At 35.3% G+C, this 22,500-nt stretch overlaps 1 protein-coding gene across 4 annotated transcripts in view; it reads left to right on the top strand.

Moving 5' to 3' along the window:
- FOXP2 (forkhead box P2) overlaps positions 1-22,500 on the top strand; it is a 500,104-nt gene that overhangs the window by 434,446 nt on the left and 43,158 nt on the right. For all 4 annotated transcript variants that reach the window (XM_064487425.1, XM_064487424.1, XM_064487426.1 and 1 more), the window contains 5 exons: positions 3,853-3,990; positions 5,620-5,808; positions 7,363-7,531; positions 16,717-16,930; positions 18,654-18,758. In XM_064487425.1, the coding sequence (XP_064343495.1) occupies positions 3,853-3,990; positions 5,620-5,808; positions 7,363-7,531; positions 16,717-16,930; positions 18,654-18,758 (815 nt within the window). The remainder of the gene's footprint in view (positions 1-3,852; positions 3,991-5,619; positions 5,809-7,362; positions 7,532-16,716; positions 16,931-18,653; positions 18,759-22,500) is intronic.

Here is a 22,500-nt window from a genome sequence, read left to right as displayed (position 1 = left end):
GCGGTAATTAGGTTTATCTATTTATTTATTACTTTGGTGGAGAAACCAGAGATTGAACCTCATGCATGCTAGACATGCACTCTACCACTGAGCTATAGCCTCCCCCTCCTTTCTTCACTCTTGAAGATTTTAATTGATAGACTACAGTTTTCACTGGGACACCCATTTAAAACCAACTATTCCTTTTGATTTCATTTGGTAGCAGCATAATGTATTTTGATTTCTTCTACCCAACCAGACTTTTATTTGCCTTCTCACCAGAAAGTATCTGAGGTAAGTTCTCCCTCCCTTCTGTTACAATACATCTAAATTGTGGTAACCTCATTAGAATATTTGCATGAACAAAAGTATATATGTAGTGGAAAATATTTTCTTAAGCTTACCACCTAACTTGCTAAGGTATATATATTTTAGAAAGTTATCCACAGACTTTCAAATGTGATACTGGTTTTGCCTGTTAAATATTGATAAAGTAGCATAATCTTCAGAAATTTTTATGTACTCAGTTAATCTCTATTCATCTTTGACAGTGAATTCCTAGAGTAGTTTGCAGTAGCAGGGAAATGCAATGGGACAGTAAAAAAAGTGTTAAAGGAGGAATAAAGGAAATGTGTCGCTTAAAATGATTCACTTAAAAATGGAGTTCTGCATTTTGAAAATTATGAATTTCTAAACAAGACAAGTGGAGCAGTTTACACATAGCATGTAACTGACATTGTTGTAGGAAAACTAATTTTCTGTTTATTAAAATATTATAGATTTTTAGTGGCTGCTGATGTTTCATTTTGGATGAGCTTGTGTATATGGATTTAGAGATGATAGTACTGGCTTATTTGTAATGTTAGAAATCCCTCAGAAGTACACTTGTGCTTTTCAACATATTTAATTAATTTCAGTTTGTATTTTGTACATATCTGATGGAAGTAGAATGTTCAGTCAGTTGACTCTTTTTTTTTTTTTTTTTTTTTTGAGCAGAGTAAGGTTTATTGCAGGGTTGAATAAGGAGGACAGGGTGGCTTATGCCCAAGAAAACTCCAAACTCCCCAAAGGGTTTCAGCAAAGCATATTTAAAGGCCGGGTGATGGAGGGAGGATCACAGGGTACATGATCACTTGTGTGCAATTCTCTGATTGGTTGATATTGAGGTAAAAGTTGGCTTCTTTCTCTACACGTCCTTCTGTCTGTATATTGTCAGTCTTAAATGACCATTTCCTAGAGGGTAGGCCAGAAACTGCTTAGAATTTGCACACCATCACATACCTGTGATATGTATGATTTTAGGATGACAGAATTGTGATGGTTATTTTTATGTCATAAGCTTTTAAATGTAAGGAAAATACAAGCCATTTTAAGAGTGAAAAATAATTTGTTTAACCATAGTGAAAGGGTTAATGAACCCTAAAGAATGCAAAGGTAGAAAACTTGCTTAAGTTTGCTTACACATCAAATCAGTTGTACTAGCAACAAGCTGTAGGGTAATATAATTGGTAGAAGGTGAAATCTGACTGTAAACTTACAGTGTATTATTGCCTACCTCCATTCATAAAACTTTTCTTATAAAGTGCATCTGTTATCAGTTACATATAAAATACCTTTACTTGTAGGTATAGAGGTAATTAAGTGAAAAAACTCCATGAGCTAAAAAGGGATAAGGGGCTATTAGGTGAGAGAAGGGTGGCAGGCTTCACATCAAATGTCAGACTTTCTAGAAGGTATAAATCTATATGGTGTATATAGCTATCTACATATGCGTAATTTAGCTACCTACTTATTTATCCCTTTATCTAGGTTAGTAGCAGCTTCTTTAAAAATGTAACGTCTGTCTTTCTCTGTTCCTTCATTTCAGTTTGATTCATTGTTATTTGGAGGTAAATGATTACTGGAAGAAAACTCATTTTTGTAGATAGATAATTTTTTCCCAAACTACTTGTTCTAACCATTCTTTTTTATTTATCAAAAAACAACTAAGTAGACTGGCCATTAAATTTTTAAACAGCTGAACACTTGGGCAAACTGTTGGGTCAATTAATTTTACAGCATACATTTATTTCAGAATGCCTTTTATTATGGTACATTCAAATACAGTAATCTGTAGGTATATCAATGTGTTCTAAAAAAATCCAGAAATATTTTTGAAAATCAGTTTTGAATTCCTTTCTGTTACTGTGATTCTCTTTCATGTTACAAAATTAGAACTAATTAATCCATATTTTGAGATCAACAAGGGATAGAAAGTACTGTTTCTTAGTATTAAATATGAGGGTTTTCTTTTTTTGAGAGAGAGAGCAGAATTAATCCCACTCTGAATTTATTTTATATTTTCTCCTACTTTGTTTTCATTTTTAATTTCTTATTCCTTTATTACATAAAGGCCAGACTAGAAAAGTTTGAACTATGTTAAAAATGACTATTAGGATAAATTGTTAACCATGTCTATTAATCTCTTTCTGTTTTCAAAGACACATATTCCAAGAATTGGCCCAAAAGTAGTGTTTATATAAATACTTGCTTTTATTTACAATGGAAGTGAATTATTTTTTCTATGAAAGAAAATGATTGCTTTTTCAAAGGTTGCAGACTCGGCGGGTTGACAAGTTGTTTGATTACTGCTGGTTAGTACAAGTGATGCCTTGGAATAGTGTGACGGCCGCAGAACTGAGTGGACACCTCAGGCTTCTGTGCCGGAAGCCTTCCTGTCCGCCTCTCCTGCTAGCCTCTGCCTGTCTGTCTCCACTCCTTCCTCTCTTTCTCTCAAACGTCCTCTCTGGCTTTTCCTAACTTGGTGTTTTCCTTGCTTCCTCTTTCTGCTCTGTTTCTTTCTCTCCCTCCTTATTTCCTTTTCTTTTTGACTCTTTAAAACTTTCAGAACTTTGAAGAGAAATGAAATGGTAGAAAGGACATTTTAACCAAAATACTTTAATTTTTCTTCAGCTTACTGAATAACCTTTGAGTAATCTTTAGATTTCCAAGACTCTCTGGTTTAAGTTTAGTTAGCTTGAAATAAGAAAATGTGTAAAGGAGAAGTTAGAATACTAGGCTGTGATTCCTTCTTTGAGAGGATCTTTTTGTAGGTATTTTCTGGAGATATCTAAGTAAATAAATAAATCTCCTACATGAGTTGTTACCTGTACTCATGTAGTAAAATGTATAACTGTATGTATTTTTCTAGTACTATACATATTTTATGTATATATTAAATTGTGAAGATGGTGATTGTTTCATGAGTAAGTACACTGCCCATACATTCTTTTTTACTAGCTTTACTAACATATTTAAATGCATATTTTTCCAGTTATTCAATCTTTATTATATCTGTTTTAATCATACCTATAAACTAGTTCAAAAGGCTTTTTATTTATAGCATTATGACATTGATGAGATTATCAGTTATGAAGTATTGAGAAAACTGACATGTGATTACTTATTTCTTTTTTTTTTAAACTTTTTTAAATTGATTTATAGTCATTTTACAATGTTGTGTCAAATTCCAGTGTAGAGCACAATTTTTCAGTTATACATGAACATACATACATTCATTGTCACATTCTCTTTCACTGTAAGCCACTTGTTTATTTCTAACTGTTGGTCAAAGCAACACATCTTCGCATAATACGTTAAGAGGAGTAGAACATGAAGGTGGGATCTGATGAAATCTGATGCCTCTGGAAAGCTAGTGTCTAAATACTGTGGCACCTTAATATCACTATTAAAGAGTTAAATAGCATAATAAATATTACATACAAACTATTGGTCATCGTTGCTAAAGAATTTGTTAGGGATGCCGCGTGGCTGTGAAGTAGGTTACCAGACATCTGGTAACGCCCACGTCCTTCTCCTTCTGTCTCTGTCAAGGTGCCTGTGTCGGTGGCCATGATGACTCCCCAGGTGATCACCCCACAGCAGATGCAGCAGATCCTTCAGCAACAAGTCCTGTCTCCTCAGCAGCTCCAAGCCCTTCTCCAGCAGCAGCAGGCAGTTATGCTGCAGCAGGTAATGTGGGTTACCTGCTTTGGAGTGCTCACGGGGCACGGAAGGTGCGCAGCCGTGTCAACAGTGCCACGGGCACATGAGATCATTCTCCACTTGCAAGGCCAACCTGTCAGCCTGCTAGAACATAAGTGTAACTTTCTCATGCACAGCTGCAGAGGAAAATTTAGATCCCTTGGCTTTCTTGTTACCCTAAAAGGTAAAGCCTGCGGTTCTTGTCATTCCTGAAAGAGAAATAGGGAGATGGTGTGTTGTATAGCGAAAGATTTTAAAAGGTTTATTTAGAAAAGGACAAGCACACCTCCAAGAACGGGAGGCGGGCTGATCCAAGGGAGGAAAAGTTGCGGTTTTTGTCTCCCCTTTCTCACACACCCTCGCTTAGAGGCGGTCTCTTGATAGATTGACAGCTCTTGTCCCCGGAGTGCTTAGTCATGTTTGGCCCCTTTGCACATGTCCTTGCCCATGGCGTACACAGAAAAACCCATGGGCAGTGGGGTGCTAAACCTCAATGTTAATTATAATACAGTGCTAGCACTGGATCGTGTCCAGTTAAGTCCTTTCTGCTACCACACAGTCGTGGCTATCGGATTCTAAGTGGTTTCTTGATGGCGCTCATTTAGAAGTAAAGTCCCTTTATGCTGGAGATGGGCACAATGCCATCTTCTGGACCCTCTCCTCCACCTATCTGCCTGGTGCCCCTCTTATCTCACTACCTAACATTCTTAAATGTATTAATGTCTGGAGTAAGAGCAGAAAGAGGTATAATTTCAACATAAGTCAACATTTCCATATTCAAATGATTAGGTGCATTTGATTTGTAGACTTTCCCACAAAAGTGCAGAGAGATCTACCGATAATTGTTGATTTAAAATTCGTGACACTTCAACACTCCTTTTAGTGTAAGTATGAAATTGGAACTGGCCATTTTGTTACAAAGGGAAAGTAACCAAAATACATTCAGAATTTAGAAATTAGAACAAAGTGAAGCAGCTAAGCCACTAATCTAATGAGATTTATCTTTCGTAAATAAGAAAACTAATGTTCCTAATATGTACGCTGTTGGAGCCTCAAGTGTGTATGAAGTGGACATTCACCTGTAGACGTACTTACCAGGGAGAAATTATCGTGCTTTACCTGAATTCTTAGAGATTTACTTTGCTCTGTTCTATGATGATGACCACAGGCCAGTTGCTTATATTTCTAAGATGTTCTTCTGTATATCTGATGAATGGCAGTTGTTTCCCAGTAAGAACTGGACAGCATGGTTGTATGTAACTCTATCAATGGTTTTTATAAACAGGAGAGTAGAACCTATTTCTGTGTGTTCCTGGGACTGCAGATATAATAATTAAGAGTGTTCATTTGGCTCTGGCCCTTTAGAAGACAGATCCTCTATACCCTTTTGTTTGGGAGATTTTGGATTCTGGACTGGAAGTTTTCAGAGCTGCCTTCGGGGGAGAGGGAGGGAGTCTGTAGATTGTCTCCTTGAATCCAGTGCATATTTGCTGTTGTTGTTCTCGGGAGGTGAATCTTAATGGAGACTCTACCCCGTGCCAGTCTAGAAGGGTTTAGGAGATTTATACTACATGAAACTTTTGCCTTTATTTATTAAAGTCAAAATGGTTTATTCAGCAACAACTACAAGAGTTTTACAAGAAACAGCAAGAGCAGTTACATCTTCAGCTTTTGCAGCAGCAGCAGCAGCAGCAGCAGCAACAGCAGCAGCAGCAACAGCAGCAACAGCAACAGCAGCAGCAGCAGCAGCCGCAGCAGCAGCCGCCACCGCCGCCGCCGCCACATCCCGGAAAGCAAGCAAAAGAGGTAGGGTCTGGCTGGCCCTGCCTGCGCAGAAGAGCGTGAGGCTGGGAAGGGCGCTGAGAGGCGAGGGCAGTCTGAGATCGCCCCATCACCCGGCTCTTGCCGTCAAAGATGCATTATTACCCGTTGGCACTGAGCTTTTAATAACAGTGACAGTAGAACCCTCCTGCTCTCCTTTCTTGTAGCATGGGACTTGGGAGTTACAATCCAGTGCTGCTGTCCGTCGCCCAGTGTTCACTAATGAATCACAGCGTACAAAGCGCGAGCTGTGTGGTGGACAGAGTACTGATTGTCTTGTACTCACCGAGAATCTAAGTTGGTGAGGGAACCTTATTTTTCTCAGTGGTGCAGCTCAGAGAACATGCATGCAAATTTAGCCTGTTGTTGGTTGGGGTGGGAGTGGGGTGTGGGGGGAACCGGGGGAGAAACTGGTTGAGCGCAGATTTCAAAGTCACAGGCCCCTGATTAATGAACTGCTACTGTAGGTTTGGAGTGGTGAGTAGAAAGTTACAGTTTGATATGCTCATAAATCAAACTGACAAGCTGGCTTCTCTGGCCGAGCTCGCACTTGTCAGCAAACTGCATCAAATATAAACATAATACAAACAAAACATGTTGAAGTAGTTAAATTGATCAGCAGGTATCAGAGCCGTTGTCTTCAAGCTGCCCATTATGCAAACGTACAGGAAACAGTTTTGACCCCCTGAGGCTTTGTTTCTGTTTGGATTTGTGAATAGAATTTCAGACAGCCATCAACTACAGAATAGCAATTGCTCCCTTATTTCTCTGGAGGCTTTGGGCAATCCACATGACTTGCTCCATTATGCAGTCTGTTTTCCAGTGAGCGCATCAGAAGTTTCTCTTTTCCCCAAACTAAAAAGGAAAGGTCTTCCACAGCAGCTTGTCTCCCTCTGAAGTGTGACTGCCTGCTCATACCCTCCTGAGTCCAGAGAACTCTGGTTTGTCTTGCAACGCCTCACAAAATTGGAAGTTATACTTTTCCTTATAATAAGGGCACTTTTTTTTTTTTTGGCCTTGAACATAATTCCACCTTTAATATATTCCAATAAGAAATGAGAGGAAGAGAGAGAGCTAACAGGCCTGTCCTATGAAGGCTACATCCCAGTTTACTAATAGATCACTGGAGACCACAGTCATGGACTTCTGCAGATCAAACTTATTCAGCTGGAAAAAAAAAAGTGTGTTGTTGAAGTTGACTGTATCTGCAAAGCGTTATTCTTTTAGCCTAGATAAATTTATTATCATCTGCAATAAGCCCATTTTTTAAAAGTCTGAACCTTTGTCATATACTTTCTCTAGACCCTGTTCCATCCTGTTTTAATGCAAGTTCCTTGGTTCTCTGCTGCTGTGTTAATATTTGAAAGAAAAGCAACAGACAGTCTAGAACTTGCTCACATTCTGCCCTTGAATTTTGACTATGGGATGGCGGTTCACAAACTCACGGGGCAATGAAAGGAGGATGCATTTCTCTGTGTGAGAGCTGTTTGCACAGACTGTGTTCTCTGCTGTTTACTGGGTTGGGTTTTCTGACACCAGCAGCAGCAGCAGCAGCAGCAGTTGGCCGCCCAGCAGCTTGTCTTCCAGCAGCAGCTTCTCCAGATGCAACAACTCCAGCAGCAGCAGCATCTGCTCAGCCTTCAGCGTCAGGGACTCATCTCCATCCCCCCTGGCCAGGCAGCGCTTCCCGTCCAATCGCTGCCTCAAGGTACATAGAAAACATGGCCCGCACTTCATTTCCAATGTTGCAATTTCTACTGCTGCATGGCCTGTCTACCTTATACTTGAGAAATTGTGTTTTTATGACCTTCATGTTTATTGTTAAAACATGATTGTTAACATGGTTGCGTGACCCATTTTCTTGAGACTCAGAAAATTTCACGATACACTGCTTTTTAAGTGTGTAGTAAAACTGCTTTCAAGTGTTGTATTAGATATTGAATGAGTATTTGTTAGTCTTATGGAAGAAAGTTTATAAGGGCAACACAATTCAAGGTACTGAATTCAAGCTGTTGAGTATACACTGAAGATCTGCAGGGAATTGGATTAGTAGGAAGGCTAACAACACTCCATTGAACATAAGTGAGCGGGTATACGTTTTGGTGGACAACTGATCAGGAAAAGATAGACGTTCCTAATCTTCACTCTGAAACCCCTTTCTAGAGGGCATATTCCAAGTTATACTTTGGAGAGGGCCCCATCATACACCCTGGGACCAAATTGATCCTCTTTTCTCTAAAATTACTGTTGCCTATGCTTGCACTATATTGTGAATTACAGCTTTAAAAAGCTGTCAGTTGTATTCTTACTTGTTTTTCTGATGAGAAAATTTTGAATATGCTTTGATAATTAAATAATACAATACCATACAAAAATATAGTTGTATATATTCATCATTTGACTCTCAACTTTTGGGAAACGAAAGAGTTCTAAGTTGAAAACAGAAAAAGAATGGTAAACAAAATGGTTCTTTGTGTGCTGAAATTCTTGCAACAGGTGAAAGTCATGTATCTATAAACTTTGTAAAAATATATTCTAATTCACATTTGATTTTGTTGGAACAAACTTTAATCCAAACGAACTCAAGTTATTTATATTTGTTTCAGAGAGGCTCACGTTGTAGTACTTGCTGTGCATTTTCCTGACTCTCCAGGCTACCCTGAAGAAAATCAAGAACAATTAAATATACAAAAATTTTAATTAGGCAAATAAAAAGCAGTCTTTAAATGCACATAAATATTGCTTTGGGCACCTGAAATTAAAAATACCATGGTAAATGTTTTTCTATTTACTTATCAAATTACTGTTCCCATGGCTTATTTTTCCCAGAATTCCTCTTTCACTTGACTTCAGATCCTCTAATTTACCTGATTCAATCACTGCTAGGAAATCAAGAAAGGTAAAGTTTCAATAGTGAAAGAAAAATAAGGCAATAAACCCACTTTTCCATGTCATTCCAAAGAGAATTTGGATAAACCATAGTGTCACCATAGCAATGAATTTCTATTCACAAATAACTGTTCTTTGGAAAAATAAATACAACTTGAGGACAAAAGGAAGCAATAAGATTAAAAAAGTGAAGGTGTGTATAAATTCAGTGTAAACATGGATTTCTTTGTCAGAACTATACTAAAACAGAAGCAATAAATTTATGTCATTGACCTTTTTTTAAGTAAAATTTGAGCAAAGTCTATATTTAGGATCTGTTTTTTGTTTTATGTTTTCTCTCTTCAATAGAAAAGCATGATTTTATTTGAGTAAAACATTCAAACACACATTTCAAGAAAGTTCAAAGAGATGTTCCTAGGAACAAAATGTGACTTATTTGAGATATGTTTGTTAAACTATATTATTCCAAAACAAGCATACAAGGAAATTTATTATTCTATAACCATGCTAATAGTTTTCAAATGACAATTTTCTCTTATTTCGGAGCTTTCTTTTGATAGAATGATCTCCTTTTTTCCCTTCTATTTGTTTTTTTTCTCTCTCTCCTTCCAGTTTTATTCAGATGTACTTGACATACAGCACTGTGTAAGTTTAAGGTGTACAGCATGATGCTTTGACTTACATGCATCATGATAGGACTGACCTAGAACACTGTGTTAGTTCTTGATGCTGCCCAACCTAGCGACTCGCTGTTCTCGCCTCTACAAAAATGATCACCGCTTATTTTCTTCTATTTGTATTCTCTATTTGTATTTGAATGGAGAACACTGAGGCAAAGGAAGTAAATCTGAAAACATACCTGGGTTGGAGCAGAAAATGTACATTTTAAACAAAAAAGATGGAAGTCATCATCATGTTTTCAACTGTTTAAATGAATGTGTGAAAGGGGCACTGTGGAAACCCATCAGCCAGACACAGGCGGAACGTGTCAGAGAAAGCAGCTACAGTAAAGGAACGTATGCATTCTTAGTGCTGTTCTGGAATCTCAGAATTAGAGTAGGAGAAAGTAAAAAACTAATTGCTAGATAATGTAAGCCCTAAATCATTTCTGCCTCAGTTACTGGCATCAGTTCCTCAGTTCACTTTGTATCAGGTTTTTGGTTGGTTGATTGTTTAGCCACTAGTAATGGCCTTACGAAAACCAAACAGGATTAATAGGCAAAGATGATACTCTCATTGTATCGGTAAAAATATGCTCTATTTGAAATATTTATCCCCCGATTTAACACAGCTTCCTTAGAATACTTTTAAAGTTACAACTTCTTTCAACTATATGTGTATGAGAATCAGATGGAAGTAACAAAATTATAATTTTGATAAGAGTAGATTTACAGACATTTTTCTCTGTATTGCGAAATGATGCAATGTTGTATTTTATCATTTTAAAGTAAGATATTTTAAATATTAAGCATTTAAAGTCATCATGAAAATTACTATAACATTGGATTTTAATGTAAAATAGGCAACGAAATTACAGTCTCTAAATATGTATATAGGTATACAGAAGTTGAATAAAAAAGGATGGGTTTTTAAGTCAATCTCAAATAAAATACTGATTTAAAGCTATTTAATACATAGATACTGTACTTTATATATAAACTAGTAATTATTTAGTGACACATTTTCATGACTCAGTACCATTGTCTACAAGTTAAAAAATAGGAAGTTACTGTGACATGCAGTATAAACTTTGGTATGTTTTTGACATAAGATGGAAGTCAGTGCATCCCAATACACAATATAGTCACAGGTTTAATATTACCACGGGGACTGAAAAACTAACTTAGGAATAATGAAATGCATAAGGGGATATTCAAAATATGTTGAGTTAGTTTTTGAGAAAATGTAAATGAGATAGATGGAGATTAGATTATATCATAATTCCAACTGTTATAGAGTTGTTTAGTGTATTAACATGCATATATTAAAATGGATTTAATTCTGTTTAGGCCATATGTGTTTAAAAAAGTTCTGTTTGTCAATTCTATGTATGTTGAGGGAAGACTTAAAAGGAGAATGTCAACTTTGCTGCATTAAATTTCATGATCGAGAAAACGGAGAAATCATTGTTTTTGTAATGGAATAACAAACTGTAAAAATGCAGCCTGGAAAAAATTTAATACTAAAATCATAGTAGGAATTTCTTTTATATCAGATGTATTCCTGTTCCTTCTTTGGTGGAGATGTTTGCTTTCGGTCTTAAGTTTTAGCCAAATAGCTATTTTTACTTCTGTAATTCAGCATTTAGACAAAATGTGTATTTGATACACCTCTCATTGAATATCCATTTTAAAGTTGGGCATTATACCTACAGGTTATAGTAAGCCCTCACACAGATCAATACAGATCAGTAAGATGTTAGATTTGGCAAATTACAAATGAACACTTGGATCTCTGAAGGAGAGCCCCAAAACTGGAATAATGGTTGCCACTGGAGAGGAGTATTGGGGACCAGAGTTCAGGGCTGGTGGGGAAATTCAGTTTTGCATTGAGTCCCCTTCTCTGTGATTTAATTATTTTAGCCATGTGTGTATACAGGTTTTTCAAAATGTAAAATTTAAGATGAAAAGTGAAAATTAATGATAATATTTCAGTAATTCAAAGTACTGAATATCAAATTGGTTCAGTAAAATATATGAATAATACAAATACTTCTACTAAAATTTATTTTTTAATTATAAGTAACCCTAGAAAAGAAGCAGAGTACTATTAAATAAGTTAATTAAAAATTCACACTAGACTTATTTTACATCATAATGTATTAAAATTATGTATTTAATATTAATTAATTACTGGACATAGACAATTAAGGGCGTAGAAAGAATCTTTTATTTTTGAGTGTGAAAAAGCTGTACATGTAATTTTTACCAATAAATGAAGCCACTGAAGCTTTTAAACCTTGTGTGCCCCAAGGATGTATAATCTAGATATAAATTAGCAAATTTTCATTAATTCTTAACACAGTGTTTGGCACCCAGTAGTTACTCTACAAACTCTGACGCCAGAATTAAAGAATTATTATTTAATTGCTTTATCTGTGATATCAGACACAATTTGGTTGGGAATTCATCTTTTTATTCTTTCAACTCCTGGAAAACAAACCTTTAATGTTTATTTGTAGGCAGTGAATAGGAACAAGCCCAAGTCATCATCCAGAAGTAGAACAGGGTTTCTCAGTTTTTTGTAGGCACGGAATTTTTAAGTTACATAATTATAAAACTTTTGGGCAGTAGTATTGTATGTATATACCCTTGAAATACGTTTTTAAGGAAAACCGAATAATTTTCACTTAAGATTGGAAGTTGAATATTATTCTATGATGCTCTAGTCCACGGATTCCCAAATCGTGCTTGCCACGACACCAGTGTTCTGGTCAATTGAACAGCTCTTTTAAGTAATACTCATTGAGCTTTCACTCACTGCTGGCACTCGTCCAGGCACTGGGGCTAAAGCTGTGATGAAAACAGACCTCAGTCCCTGCCATCATACAACTTCCACTTTGGTGTAGAAGACACAACAAATCAGTCAAGTAAAATACACAGTGGTAACTGCTAAGGAGAAAAATTAAAAAGCAAGGATGGGAAAAAATAAAGCAACTATAGGAAATGGGAGGAGTTGAACTTGTAGACCAGTTGATCAGGGAAGGAATCCTGGGAAGGGGATGTGTAAGTAGTGACCTGAGAATGTGATGGAGCCCAGTCAAGTGTTAGCTCTTGAGCAAGTTACTTAGCTTTTCTGTGCTTCAGTGTCTTCATCTCGAAAATAAAATAATGATAGTATTAATAATAATAATAATAATAATAAATAATTAATAATAATAATAGTGGTTTGGGCATTACGTTAGTTAATAAAGTATGAAGCATTTCAAAAAGTTACTGGTATATCAGAAGCCCTATATAAGTATGTGTTAAATAAAACAAAGAAACTGCTAGAGGCATGAGATGGGGTCAGAGGAGCTGTGTAAACAGGAGCTTAGTTTTGAAAATGTAAGATCTGAGAATCTGGTAGAGTGATAACAGAGTGTCACGTAGGCAGCCTGCAATGCAAGAAAGGGGCCTGGGCTGGAGATCACTTGATGAATCCTAAGCCTATACCTGTTATTTAAAACTGAAATAAATTAGTGTAATTGTAAAAATAATTTTTTTTCTTCAGACATATTTGCAAAATACTGAGTTAGAAAAAGAGATTCAAGTTTTCTTTGTTATTAGACATCTCAGAACTTTTTCACATGCTAACATGAATCACAGGTATCCAAGATCTAGCCCACAGTCCTCTGAGGCCTCTTAGGTTAACAGCATTTAAAAGAGTACTGTTTCATAGAACACAGTTTAGGAAATGCTGAATTTGTTATATTACTGCCTGAAAAAATAAATTCTTGCAAATCATTAAGATGTAAAAATTCACACAACTTTCAAAATTGTACAAAGTTAATTGGCTAGTTGTTTCATATTCATAAATAGTTTTGTATCCATAGAAAACAGCTAAGCAAGTTGGAGATGTGAAAAATTTCTCATGAGCAACATGACAGTTTATTTTAAAATTTTTTTCCTCCAAATTATACGCACAGTGGAATCATCCATAGAACTTCAAAAACTACTGATGCCTGTGTCCTGCCTTCAGAAATTATGCTTTAACTTCTTTGGGCTGTGGTCAGAGCATTGGAAATTTTTAAAAATCCCCAGGTAATTCTAATATGCAGACACTTTGGGGAGCCACTCTTACTAACAGGAATCTCTTTTTGACATTGTTTATTCTCTGTCCCTTATCTATGATATTTAAAATATTTTCAAATTAAATATTTAAAATATATAAATATTTAATATTCAGGTGGTCAATATTTTTAAAATATAATATTCTTTTTATTAAGGGTCATTACTTGGATGGCAAACACGTTATTTATCAAATGTTTACGTGCCTACTATTTGTTACCATATCATTATGGTATCATGGTGATACCGCTAATTTTCAATGCAAATAAATAATAGAATTCTACTTTAGAAGGTAAGTGGATACTTAGGTTAACTAAGTTATTACTAAAGTCCACAAACTAAATTATTAATAACATCTTTAACTGGTACATAGTCTCAAAAAACACCTAAGTGTCTGTAGCCAAAATACAGTATATAGATTAGCTTCCTAATCTGTTAGAATCAACTAGTACCATTTATAACTTTTTAGACACTGACCTTACAAGAGAGCTCGTAAGTACTATGCCCTTTAAGAGTCACAGAAGTGGCACATGGAAATCAAGATGTCTTCTAGAACTGCATGAATCCGTTTTAATCAATTAAATCAACAACTATTTATTGATCACATACCAGGCACTGTTCTAGGCTCTGGGGGTTATACCAGTAAAATACGAAATCCCTGCTTTTGGTAAATGGTGGAGGGATACTAATGAAAACAAGTAAGAAAAACAACATAGTTTAGAGATTAAAATAGAGGGAGGTGATAGGGAGTGAGAGAAGGCAAGTGGGGAGGGGCTGTGGTTGATAGTGTGGTCAGAGACCCCATCAGAGGAGGTGACCCTTAGACCATCTGAGTGACAGGAGGGAGGAAGCCAGGGGAAGATTTGCAACCAGAGTGGCCTAGGCTGTGGGAGCTGCCGGAGCGAAAGCTGGAAAGGGAGCCAATGTTTGATGCATTCGAGAAGCAGCAGAAGGCAGGTATAACAATGAAATGGAGAGAAGGAGCAATGGATGAGGTCAAAGAGGCAGGCAAGAGCCAGATAATGAATGCAAGCACCTCATAGGCCACAGGAGGGTGGTTTTTTTTTTTTTTCCTTGTTTTGTTTTGTTTTTTAAAGTGTTCTAGAAGGGCAGTGGAGGCTTTGCCTGGGAAGTGCTGTGACTTAACTTACCTTTAAAGAGATAAATTCACGCTGAGATCTGAAGAGTGAATTTTACACAGGCAAGGTGAAAACAGGAGGACAGTCAGGGAGCTACAGCAGCGGTCCAGGCAGGAGTTGACAGGGGAGCAGAGAAGCAGCGGCTGAGGTGCTGAGACATCTGATGCCAAGGGTGCGCCAATGCTCTCACAGAAAAGGAGCTGCTAACGCAGTTTTGCTGTTAGGACACCTGACACATCAAAAAATGACAGTCAGGAAAGTTTCAGAATCCTAGGTTAAAGCTGAATTGAAGCAATAATTAATAGTCTGTATGGAAATCGTTGCCTGTGTAACAGAAATACCTTTATTAAGTCATCTTTTTCTTTATAGAAAAAAAGTCGTTTTTAACAACTTTGTAAACTGGAGTTATCCTGTCTTTTCTTTAGTCTCAAGCTACGTCTTAAAATCTGGAGGAGCTAGAATCATCAAAATGATAGCTTTCAGTGAAGCTGACTGTATGAAATTGTGATAGGCAGAGCAATTTAAGGTTGCTGCTGTGATGAAGAATTTGACCAGAAGTTATGTTTGGAACAGTGAGGGTTCTTCTGTTGCTAGGGGCTACTTACCACTATGTCTAGATCAATGATTTTTCCACTTGCAGGGGTCGGGGTGAGAGGGCTCCCCTTACCTTCATATTCTGTTACCTTTCCCCAGTCTCCCCTGCCTGTTCCATCCCACTTCACCCCCATGCGCCTCTCCATTGATCAGCATCACTGTGGCATCTGGTGTGTGTGTGTGGTGGGAGGAGGAGGGTAGGTTGATTAGTGCTTCCATCCTTACAGTTGATGTTGTAGCTGAACATAGTAATAAAGAATATAGATTTGGGAGCCACGGGGCATCAGGTTTGAATTCTGCCCACTGGTTTTGAGCGTAGTGATTGAGGCTGTGTATTTAATCATCCTGAGCTTCCATGTACCTGTAAAATGTAATGATTCCTAATTTTAGGTGAGGTCAACTGAGATTATGAGTGCAAAGCATCAGAATATAGGAGATGCTCAATAAATGATAGCATTTATCATTACGAGTACACTTGCTCCTATATATCTTTATCCAGTTGTTTTCATATATTTAATAAAAGATTTTAGGAGCAAAGACTGCCTGGATTTAAATCACAGCTTTATCACACGTAAGCTTTGTGACCTAAGCTATATTTTTTATCCTCTCTCCCACTTTGCTTCCTTATCCATAAATTAATTGGTTATAATAAAAATATCAACTCCATTGGATTGTAGTAAGGAATAAAGAACATAAAGTATGCAAAGAATTTATGAAGGCACTGTACTTGGCACATATAAGTATTATTTTATAAGTCAAATCCTGTAAACTCAATTCCTTATTTTGAAATTACAGTTAGGATTGTACCTAGTTTTTCTATTTTCATCCCTCATAAATCAGGTAAATTTGCATAATCTGAACCAGGGAGTTTAAAAAGAGTAGTTGATTTATTCTATTGGTCATGAAATGAAGGAGAAATTTAGATATTAACTACCTAATTGATCCATGTAGGTAGGCATATTGGCTTATTCGGGCCCTTGGAATGAAATTCAGTTATTTCCTTTGCCTCTCTGAGAAAGACCAAAATAACTAGATAATTGGCAAATCTGTTTTTCTTTTGAGTTGAGCGTCTCCTGTTTTCCCCTGATTGTTTCCCTCCTTATTTCCTTTTTTTTCATTTCTTTCAAGATGTGTTATTTCCAAATGTACTTGTCTTTCAGTTCCTCACTGATAAAAACTTAATACTAGCAATAAGTAAAAGCTACTGTTACAAGTTGAATAGTTTAATTTTCAGATGGAACTTGCTGTGTTTTTTTCTATTAATATACGATGTTATTCCCAATACTATTATTTCTAATACTGTTCTTGAATCGGTAGTCTTTAGTAGATAACTGATTATTCAGGGAAAAGCTATGGTGCTGATGGTGTAAAGTGATTAATTATTGTATATTAATAATTCTGATAACATCACTTTTGTTGTTGGCATTAATCCAGTAACAATACTAAGCTCATTATACGAACTTTACTTTGTTATATTAGTGGGGCTTTCTTTCATTTTATAGCTGGCTTAAGTCCTGCTGAGATTCAGCAGTTATGGAAAGAAGTGACTGGAGTTCACAGTATGGAAGACAATGGCATTAAACATGGAGGGCTAGACCTCACTACTAACAATTCCTCCTCGACTACCTCCTCCACCACTTCCAAAGCATCACCACCAATAACCCATCATTCCATAGTGAATGGACAGCCTTCAGTTCTAAATGCAAGGCGAGACAGGTAAATCTCATGAGATTTGTTCTACATCTATCACCAAATTTTACTTTCACCATTCATAAAACTGAAAATAATAGTATGTACCTAACAGAGGCAGAATGTATAGAACAACAAATTAAATAGAAACCTTTAGATGATCATATATTATTTTCATTAGGAAAAGAACTGTTCAAATACCAGAATTTTGATGGATGGAGTCAGGAATTTCCTGAAGAAAGTTATTTTTAAATAAGTATGTGTGGAATTATTGTGTCAATAGATTTTTATGGCTGAGATATTGTGCATAACCTGATTGCTAAAATGAGAACATTTTTACCATTTTAAAACTTATGAACCGGTTTCAAATAATTAAAGATGTATATATGACCCCCTTACTATATGTTACAAATGGACTTAGAAATCAGAATAGATATAAACACAGGCATAGTAAACCAGAAGATAGAAGATCTGGTTTGCCTTTTTTATTTTTATGACATGATGGAATTACAATAAAATTGAACTTATGGGAGTTAACTTTCTGAATAAATTGGACTGAAAAGTCATAAAGAAAAATTATTTGATTTCCATTACCATCAATGAGTACATTATATTAGGTAAATTTTCACCTTACTGGTTTTTTTTAGTTGTGTAAAAACTGCCTTTGTAAAAGGAGCACTTATGTACTTTTTGGTCGATTTAGTTCTATTTACTCAGGCATATGGTTATCTAATCAAGTCCTTTAATATACTTTATATAAAATACAGAAGCCAAAGTATTACTCAACATGAAAAATATCTTTTTAAAAGATGAAATGTAAGTGTTGGATTTCTTAACAGAGTGGCTTAGTCTCCCATGATGTATAGCTGTAAATGTCACATTTAACTGTAGTGGATTGATAGTGCTCTGTTTTGTAATATGAATACCTGCTTAGCTGCAACAGACTCTCATACAAATATTTTTTCAAAGAAACATATTTAATTGCAGTACAGTTTAAAATAGAATGCTATAATTTGGTGATGTTTTTGGTCTTCCTTTGAACATCATGCATATTTTTCTTGTGAGCTTTCATTATTATAAAATTGTATGCCTTTGGATGCTTTCACGCTGTTGTTTTAATTGAGAGTAATTTGATGATTATATATTTCAGAAGTTGGTTGATGTCTCTTGGATCTGTCTATCTGATACAATACTCACTTATCAAAAGTCTTTGATAATTATAGAAGGAGAGAGCTAATGAAGACTGTTTCAAAGTAGAATTTTTTAATCAACTGTAACTAGCAGATATATATATATGTGGTTCGCACATAAATATTAAACAATTTAAATGATTCTAAAGGTCCATATATAGTCTCTAAAAAGAACATTTCAAAATTCTGATGGTGATTTTCCTATTACTTTCTTAAAAACAGGTTTTTTCTCTGGACCACATACGAATATCTATTTTTTATTTAGAGGTAAATGTTACATTAAGGTCATATGGCAGGATTAGCATATGGTATTATACAGTCCTCTTAGTTTTTCATCCTTTATTAACAGTCATCTTTGGCTCTATTTCTCCTCTAATTGGAACATCATCTAGCCTTGGCAGTTGAACTATTCAATAGAACGATTAAATTTTTCTGACTGCTCTGAGCTGAATTGACCTGTTTTGACCTGTTTGTCGCTGATCGTAACCTGACAGGCGCTAGCAGCCTGCAACGATTATGGCTTTTTGAGATGAATCTGACGCCGTGTTCTTTTGCTACAGCTCGTCACATGAGGAGACTGGGGCCTCTCACACTCTCTACGGCCATGGAGTTTGCAAATGGCCAGGCTGTGAGAGCATTTGTGAAGATTTTGGACAGTTTTTAAAGTAGGTTTTGTTTTTTTTTTTTAACTTTTTTTTAGGGGAGGGGGTGGATCACATGGGAGTTTTAGGCAGGTAGTTAAATAAACAAAAGGAAGCTGCAAGAAGGAAGTCAGAGTCCATTCTAAGACACGCTGTAAGTTTTCTGTGCGTTCCAACAAGTGGGTTAGCAGAGTCAGGCTAAGAAAGTTAATTCTTCATCTTTATCTTTTCATGAGACTATTTTATAAATCATCCAGTAAAGGTTTTTGAATCAATGAAAAATAGTAGCCTACTATAATTGTGTCATTAATGTGTCATTAATAATTGGAAGACATGTTTGCAGGATTCACTTAAATTTCAAGGTTTCAAGAAAAATTTCCAGTAAAATTATGCGAGAAGTCATATTATATATATGCATATATATATTTAAGCAAAAGACACATTTTGAAGGTTTATTTTTATTACAGACTTTATATTTCTTACTTTAAATAATGATATTTAATGTTTACATTTAACAACAAGAATACAAAACTGAAAGTTAATAGTAACTAAAATATTAAGGTAAGCATAATTTTCTCCATTGTTACTTGTTGCCCTGAGAATCATAAAGAAACATGCATGGCCGTATGTTTGTAGGATGGAATATATGACTTCTCTAGCTTCAAGTAAAAACTTTCTGTATCCTTAAAATCTTCACACAGTGATAATTTATTTTTTTAATTCATAAGAGGTTCTTTTTCAAATGAGAATATGCATCTTTCATGAAACATTTTCCACATGCAATTTCAGTATATGAGAGATCTAAACAGAGAGCACCAGATAGGTTTATGGAGATGAGTAACTTCACAGGCTGAGACTCTCATGTTGTCATGGAGCAGCTAACAGGGTGAATGAACTGTTTCATGCTTCATCAACAATTAAGTTAATTAGCTCATTTGAAATTGCACTGCTTTGTTGCCAGGATGTTGGCAGAAACATCAAAAAGATGTGTTTACAAATGGTAGACTACAGGGTATAGAGCAAAAGCACCTTAACAACAAGGCACAAGTACTTGGCATCATAATAACTTTATAACTGAATTACTGTGAGACTTCCACAAGGATTTTTTTTAACCTTTTTTGTTTGTTTCTGACCAATTAAAAGAAAACATGCTTTCTATATTACTATGGATTTTGTAAGTGGCCTTAAATGAAAATTTGCACTCCTGTTATCCAAAACAGCTGTGCGCTTCCATGTTGTTGGGTAGGAAACTGATTCAACAGTTCCAAGCACTTAAAATTTTAGGTAACTTTACTACAGTTTTCCTTTCTAAGAAAAACATTTTCTAAGACAAAGACAGAATATAGGGATAGTAAGTCTTTAAATAACTCATCTCATATTTCTTCATTTGAATATATTAGTCCTTGTTAATATGTTGTATTCTTCCTTATCATTAAGATTACTTACAGGACTCATACTATTTCTTAAGTATGGCAGTGTAAGCCATAGAACTAGCTCAGTACTCAGACATTTTATTGCTCTAAGTTGTTGTATTTGACAAAATTCAAAATAAAGAAACAACATATGTCTTTTCTTCAGTATGCTTTCCTTTGTAGCACATGGAAAGGAGCATTTTTATTCATCTCAAATACTTATCCATAGTTTTATGACTACCAAGCTTATAAATATGAACTCTCATTTTACCTTCGATGGTGCTTTTTCATACTCATGCTAGTAATTTTTTTAAAACTGAAGAAGTTACAATTAAAAATAATTGCCTTTCAATTACGTATCAACTTTGGTTCCAAAGACTGACCATTTTTCCAACCCATTAACTTTATAAGGATGACAGAACAAATGACAGTAGATTTTAAGGCCTTTCTTTTAGTCCATTTTTGTTGGTAAGCTTAGATTCTCTAAGTCAAAGATCTGTGATAAATTCTGTTAATAGAGCTAATGCCATTATACTGTACTGAAATTAAATAGTGGGTAGACATATTTCCATACTGGTATTGTCTTTTTCTTAAAATGTGTGGGAAATTTGAAGATAAATTAAATAATATGTCTTATTAAATTAATTTCAGTCATTCAGAAAAAAAAGTCGATTTAATGTCTGTGGAAAGTGAATTAAAGAAATCACCGCTAATACAAATTTTCTTGGAAAGATTTGATTTTCGTTTGTACTAATGGAGAGAATTGAGAGTCTTGAGGGGAAAAAAATGTCAGACAAGTCAAAAAGCTGTAAAAGATTTTTAGCTCTCATTTTATTTGTTTATCCATTCTCCAGAAACTTTGTGCCCAGTGTTTATTGTACACATTTTTTGAGAAAATACTATTGTGGCATTTTTATTTAAAATGCACTAGAAATAAGTGGTATAGCTTGAGCTGTACTTTGGTATCAGACAACTTATTATCCATTGGTCTGAAAGCAAAGGAAACTATCCATTATTACTCTTTAGCCTACATATGTTTAATAACAAAGGACAGTAGATAACGTATTGAGTCTCAAATTCCCTTTCTCACATTACATCCCCAAATAAACTGCTAAAATTCCTCTATTTTTGCCCAGCATCAAATGAAAAGCCACCAGAGGACAGTTGCTTATGAATAACATATATATTCTTATCCATGTGAATATATATGTATACATATTAATATTCAATTGAAGTATTTTTTCTATTGAATAAAAAAATTAAGTTAGAAACTATTATTCATAACAGCAAAGGTGAAAATAGAAAAATAAAAGATGAAGAAGAAAGTCTAGACTAAAAAGGTGTTTAGGAAAATTTTTGAATTTTACTGGAAAGTAGGTGTTGACAGAAGCTAACCATTTTTCTGACCACTAATTGAGGATCTCATGAGATCACTAAAAGCATTTAATACTAGTTCTTCGTTACTGTCTTACAAACGTCAAACTGTAATAACAGCCGGCAAAACTTTTGCGTAGTTTCTCTGTAGAATTATTTTCATTCTGTTGGCCCTCAGTCAGCTTGAATGGATTGACTTTTAGAGTATAAACCCAAAGGTTTATAATATAACATTCAAGTTGGCAGACAAGTGTTCTTGAACCTGAATGTGCAGGAGTCAGCAAACAAAGCATGGTGTGAGATACAAAGCTGGAAATACTTTTTGAAGAAAGGCAGAATGGTTAGTGTCAATAAATTATCAGGCTATTAAAAAGTAATTAGTTGATGAACATACGTGATTAGGTTTATTACAAAGACTCAAGTTTTAAGGTTTGACACAGTATGAAGAGCAATGGAAAAGACGGAGGAAACAGAATAGTTTAATTAGTGGAAAGTTGTTATCTTTTTTTTCTTGCAGCTGACTACTCTCAAAATTAAGCTCTTACTTAGTGTGTATTGTCTATTTCTTTGTCTTTGACTAGGCAGCATGGCTACAAAATTATGACCTCAAGAAGGCATTCTTTGAACTTGTCAGAATGTTGTTTCTTTTGGTGACAGTGCCCCCATCTCTCAAAACTAAGGCATCTCACATAATCAGCTAAATGAATAGTGACAGCTAACATTTTGTATTTAAACTCCTGTCAGTGTTTAAACATAAAAAGCTTGATGCAAAATAAATCAAACACCAGTGATATGCAAGTGAAACATTTTGTTAAAACAGTCTCTGACATACTTGAATTTAAATCTGATCCCTTTTTAGCTTCTAAGATGCTATAACTTTAAATGAATTTGAAAAAAATCTAGAGGTTAAAATTGAATTGCTAATCAGGGGTGTATATAATTGAAGTTACCACATGCATTCATAACCTTAAAAGCTTCAT

The sequence above is a fragment of the Camelus dromedarius genome, chromosome 7, assembly GCF_036321535.1.
Source record: "Camelus dromedarius isolate mCamDro1 chromosome 7, mCamDro1.pat, whole genome shotgun sequence".
In the NCBI taxonomy this organism is placed as follows: domain Eukaryota; kingdom Metazoa; phylum Chordata; class Mammalia; order Artiodactyla; family Camelidae; genus Camelus; species Camelus dromedarius.
Note: the sequence above shows the minus strand (reverse complement) of the source record. Positions and strands in the feature narration are given on the sequence as shown.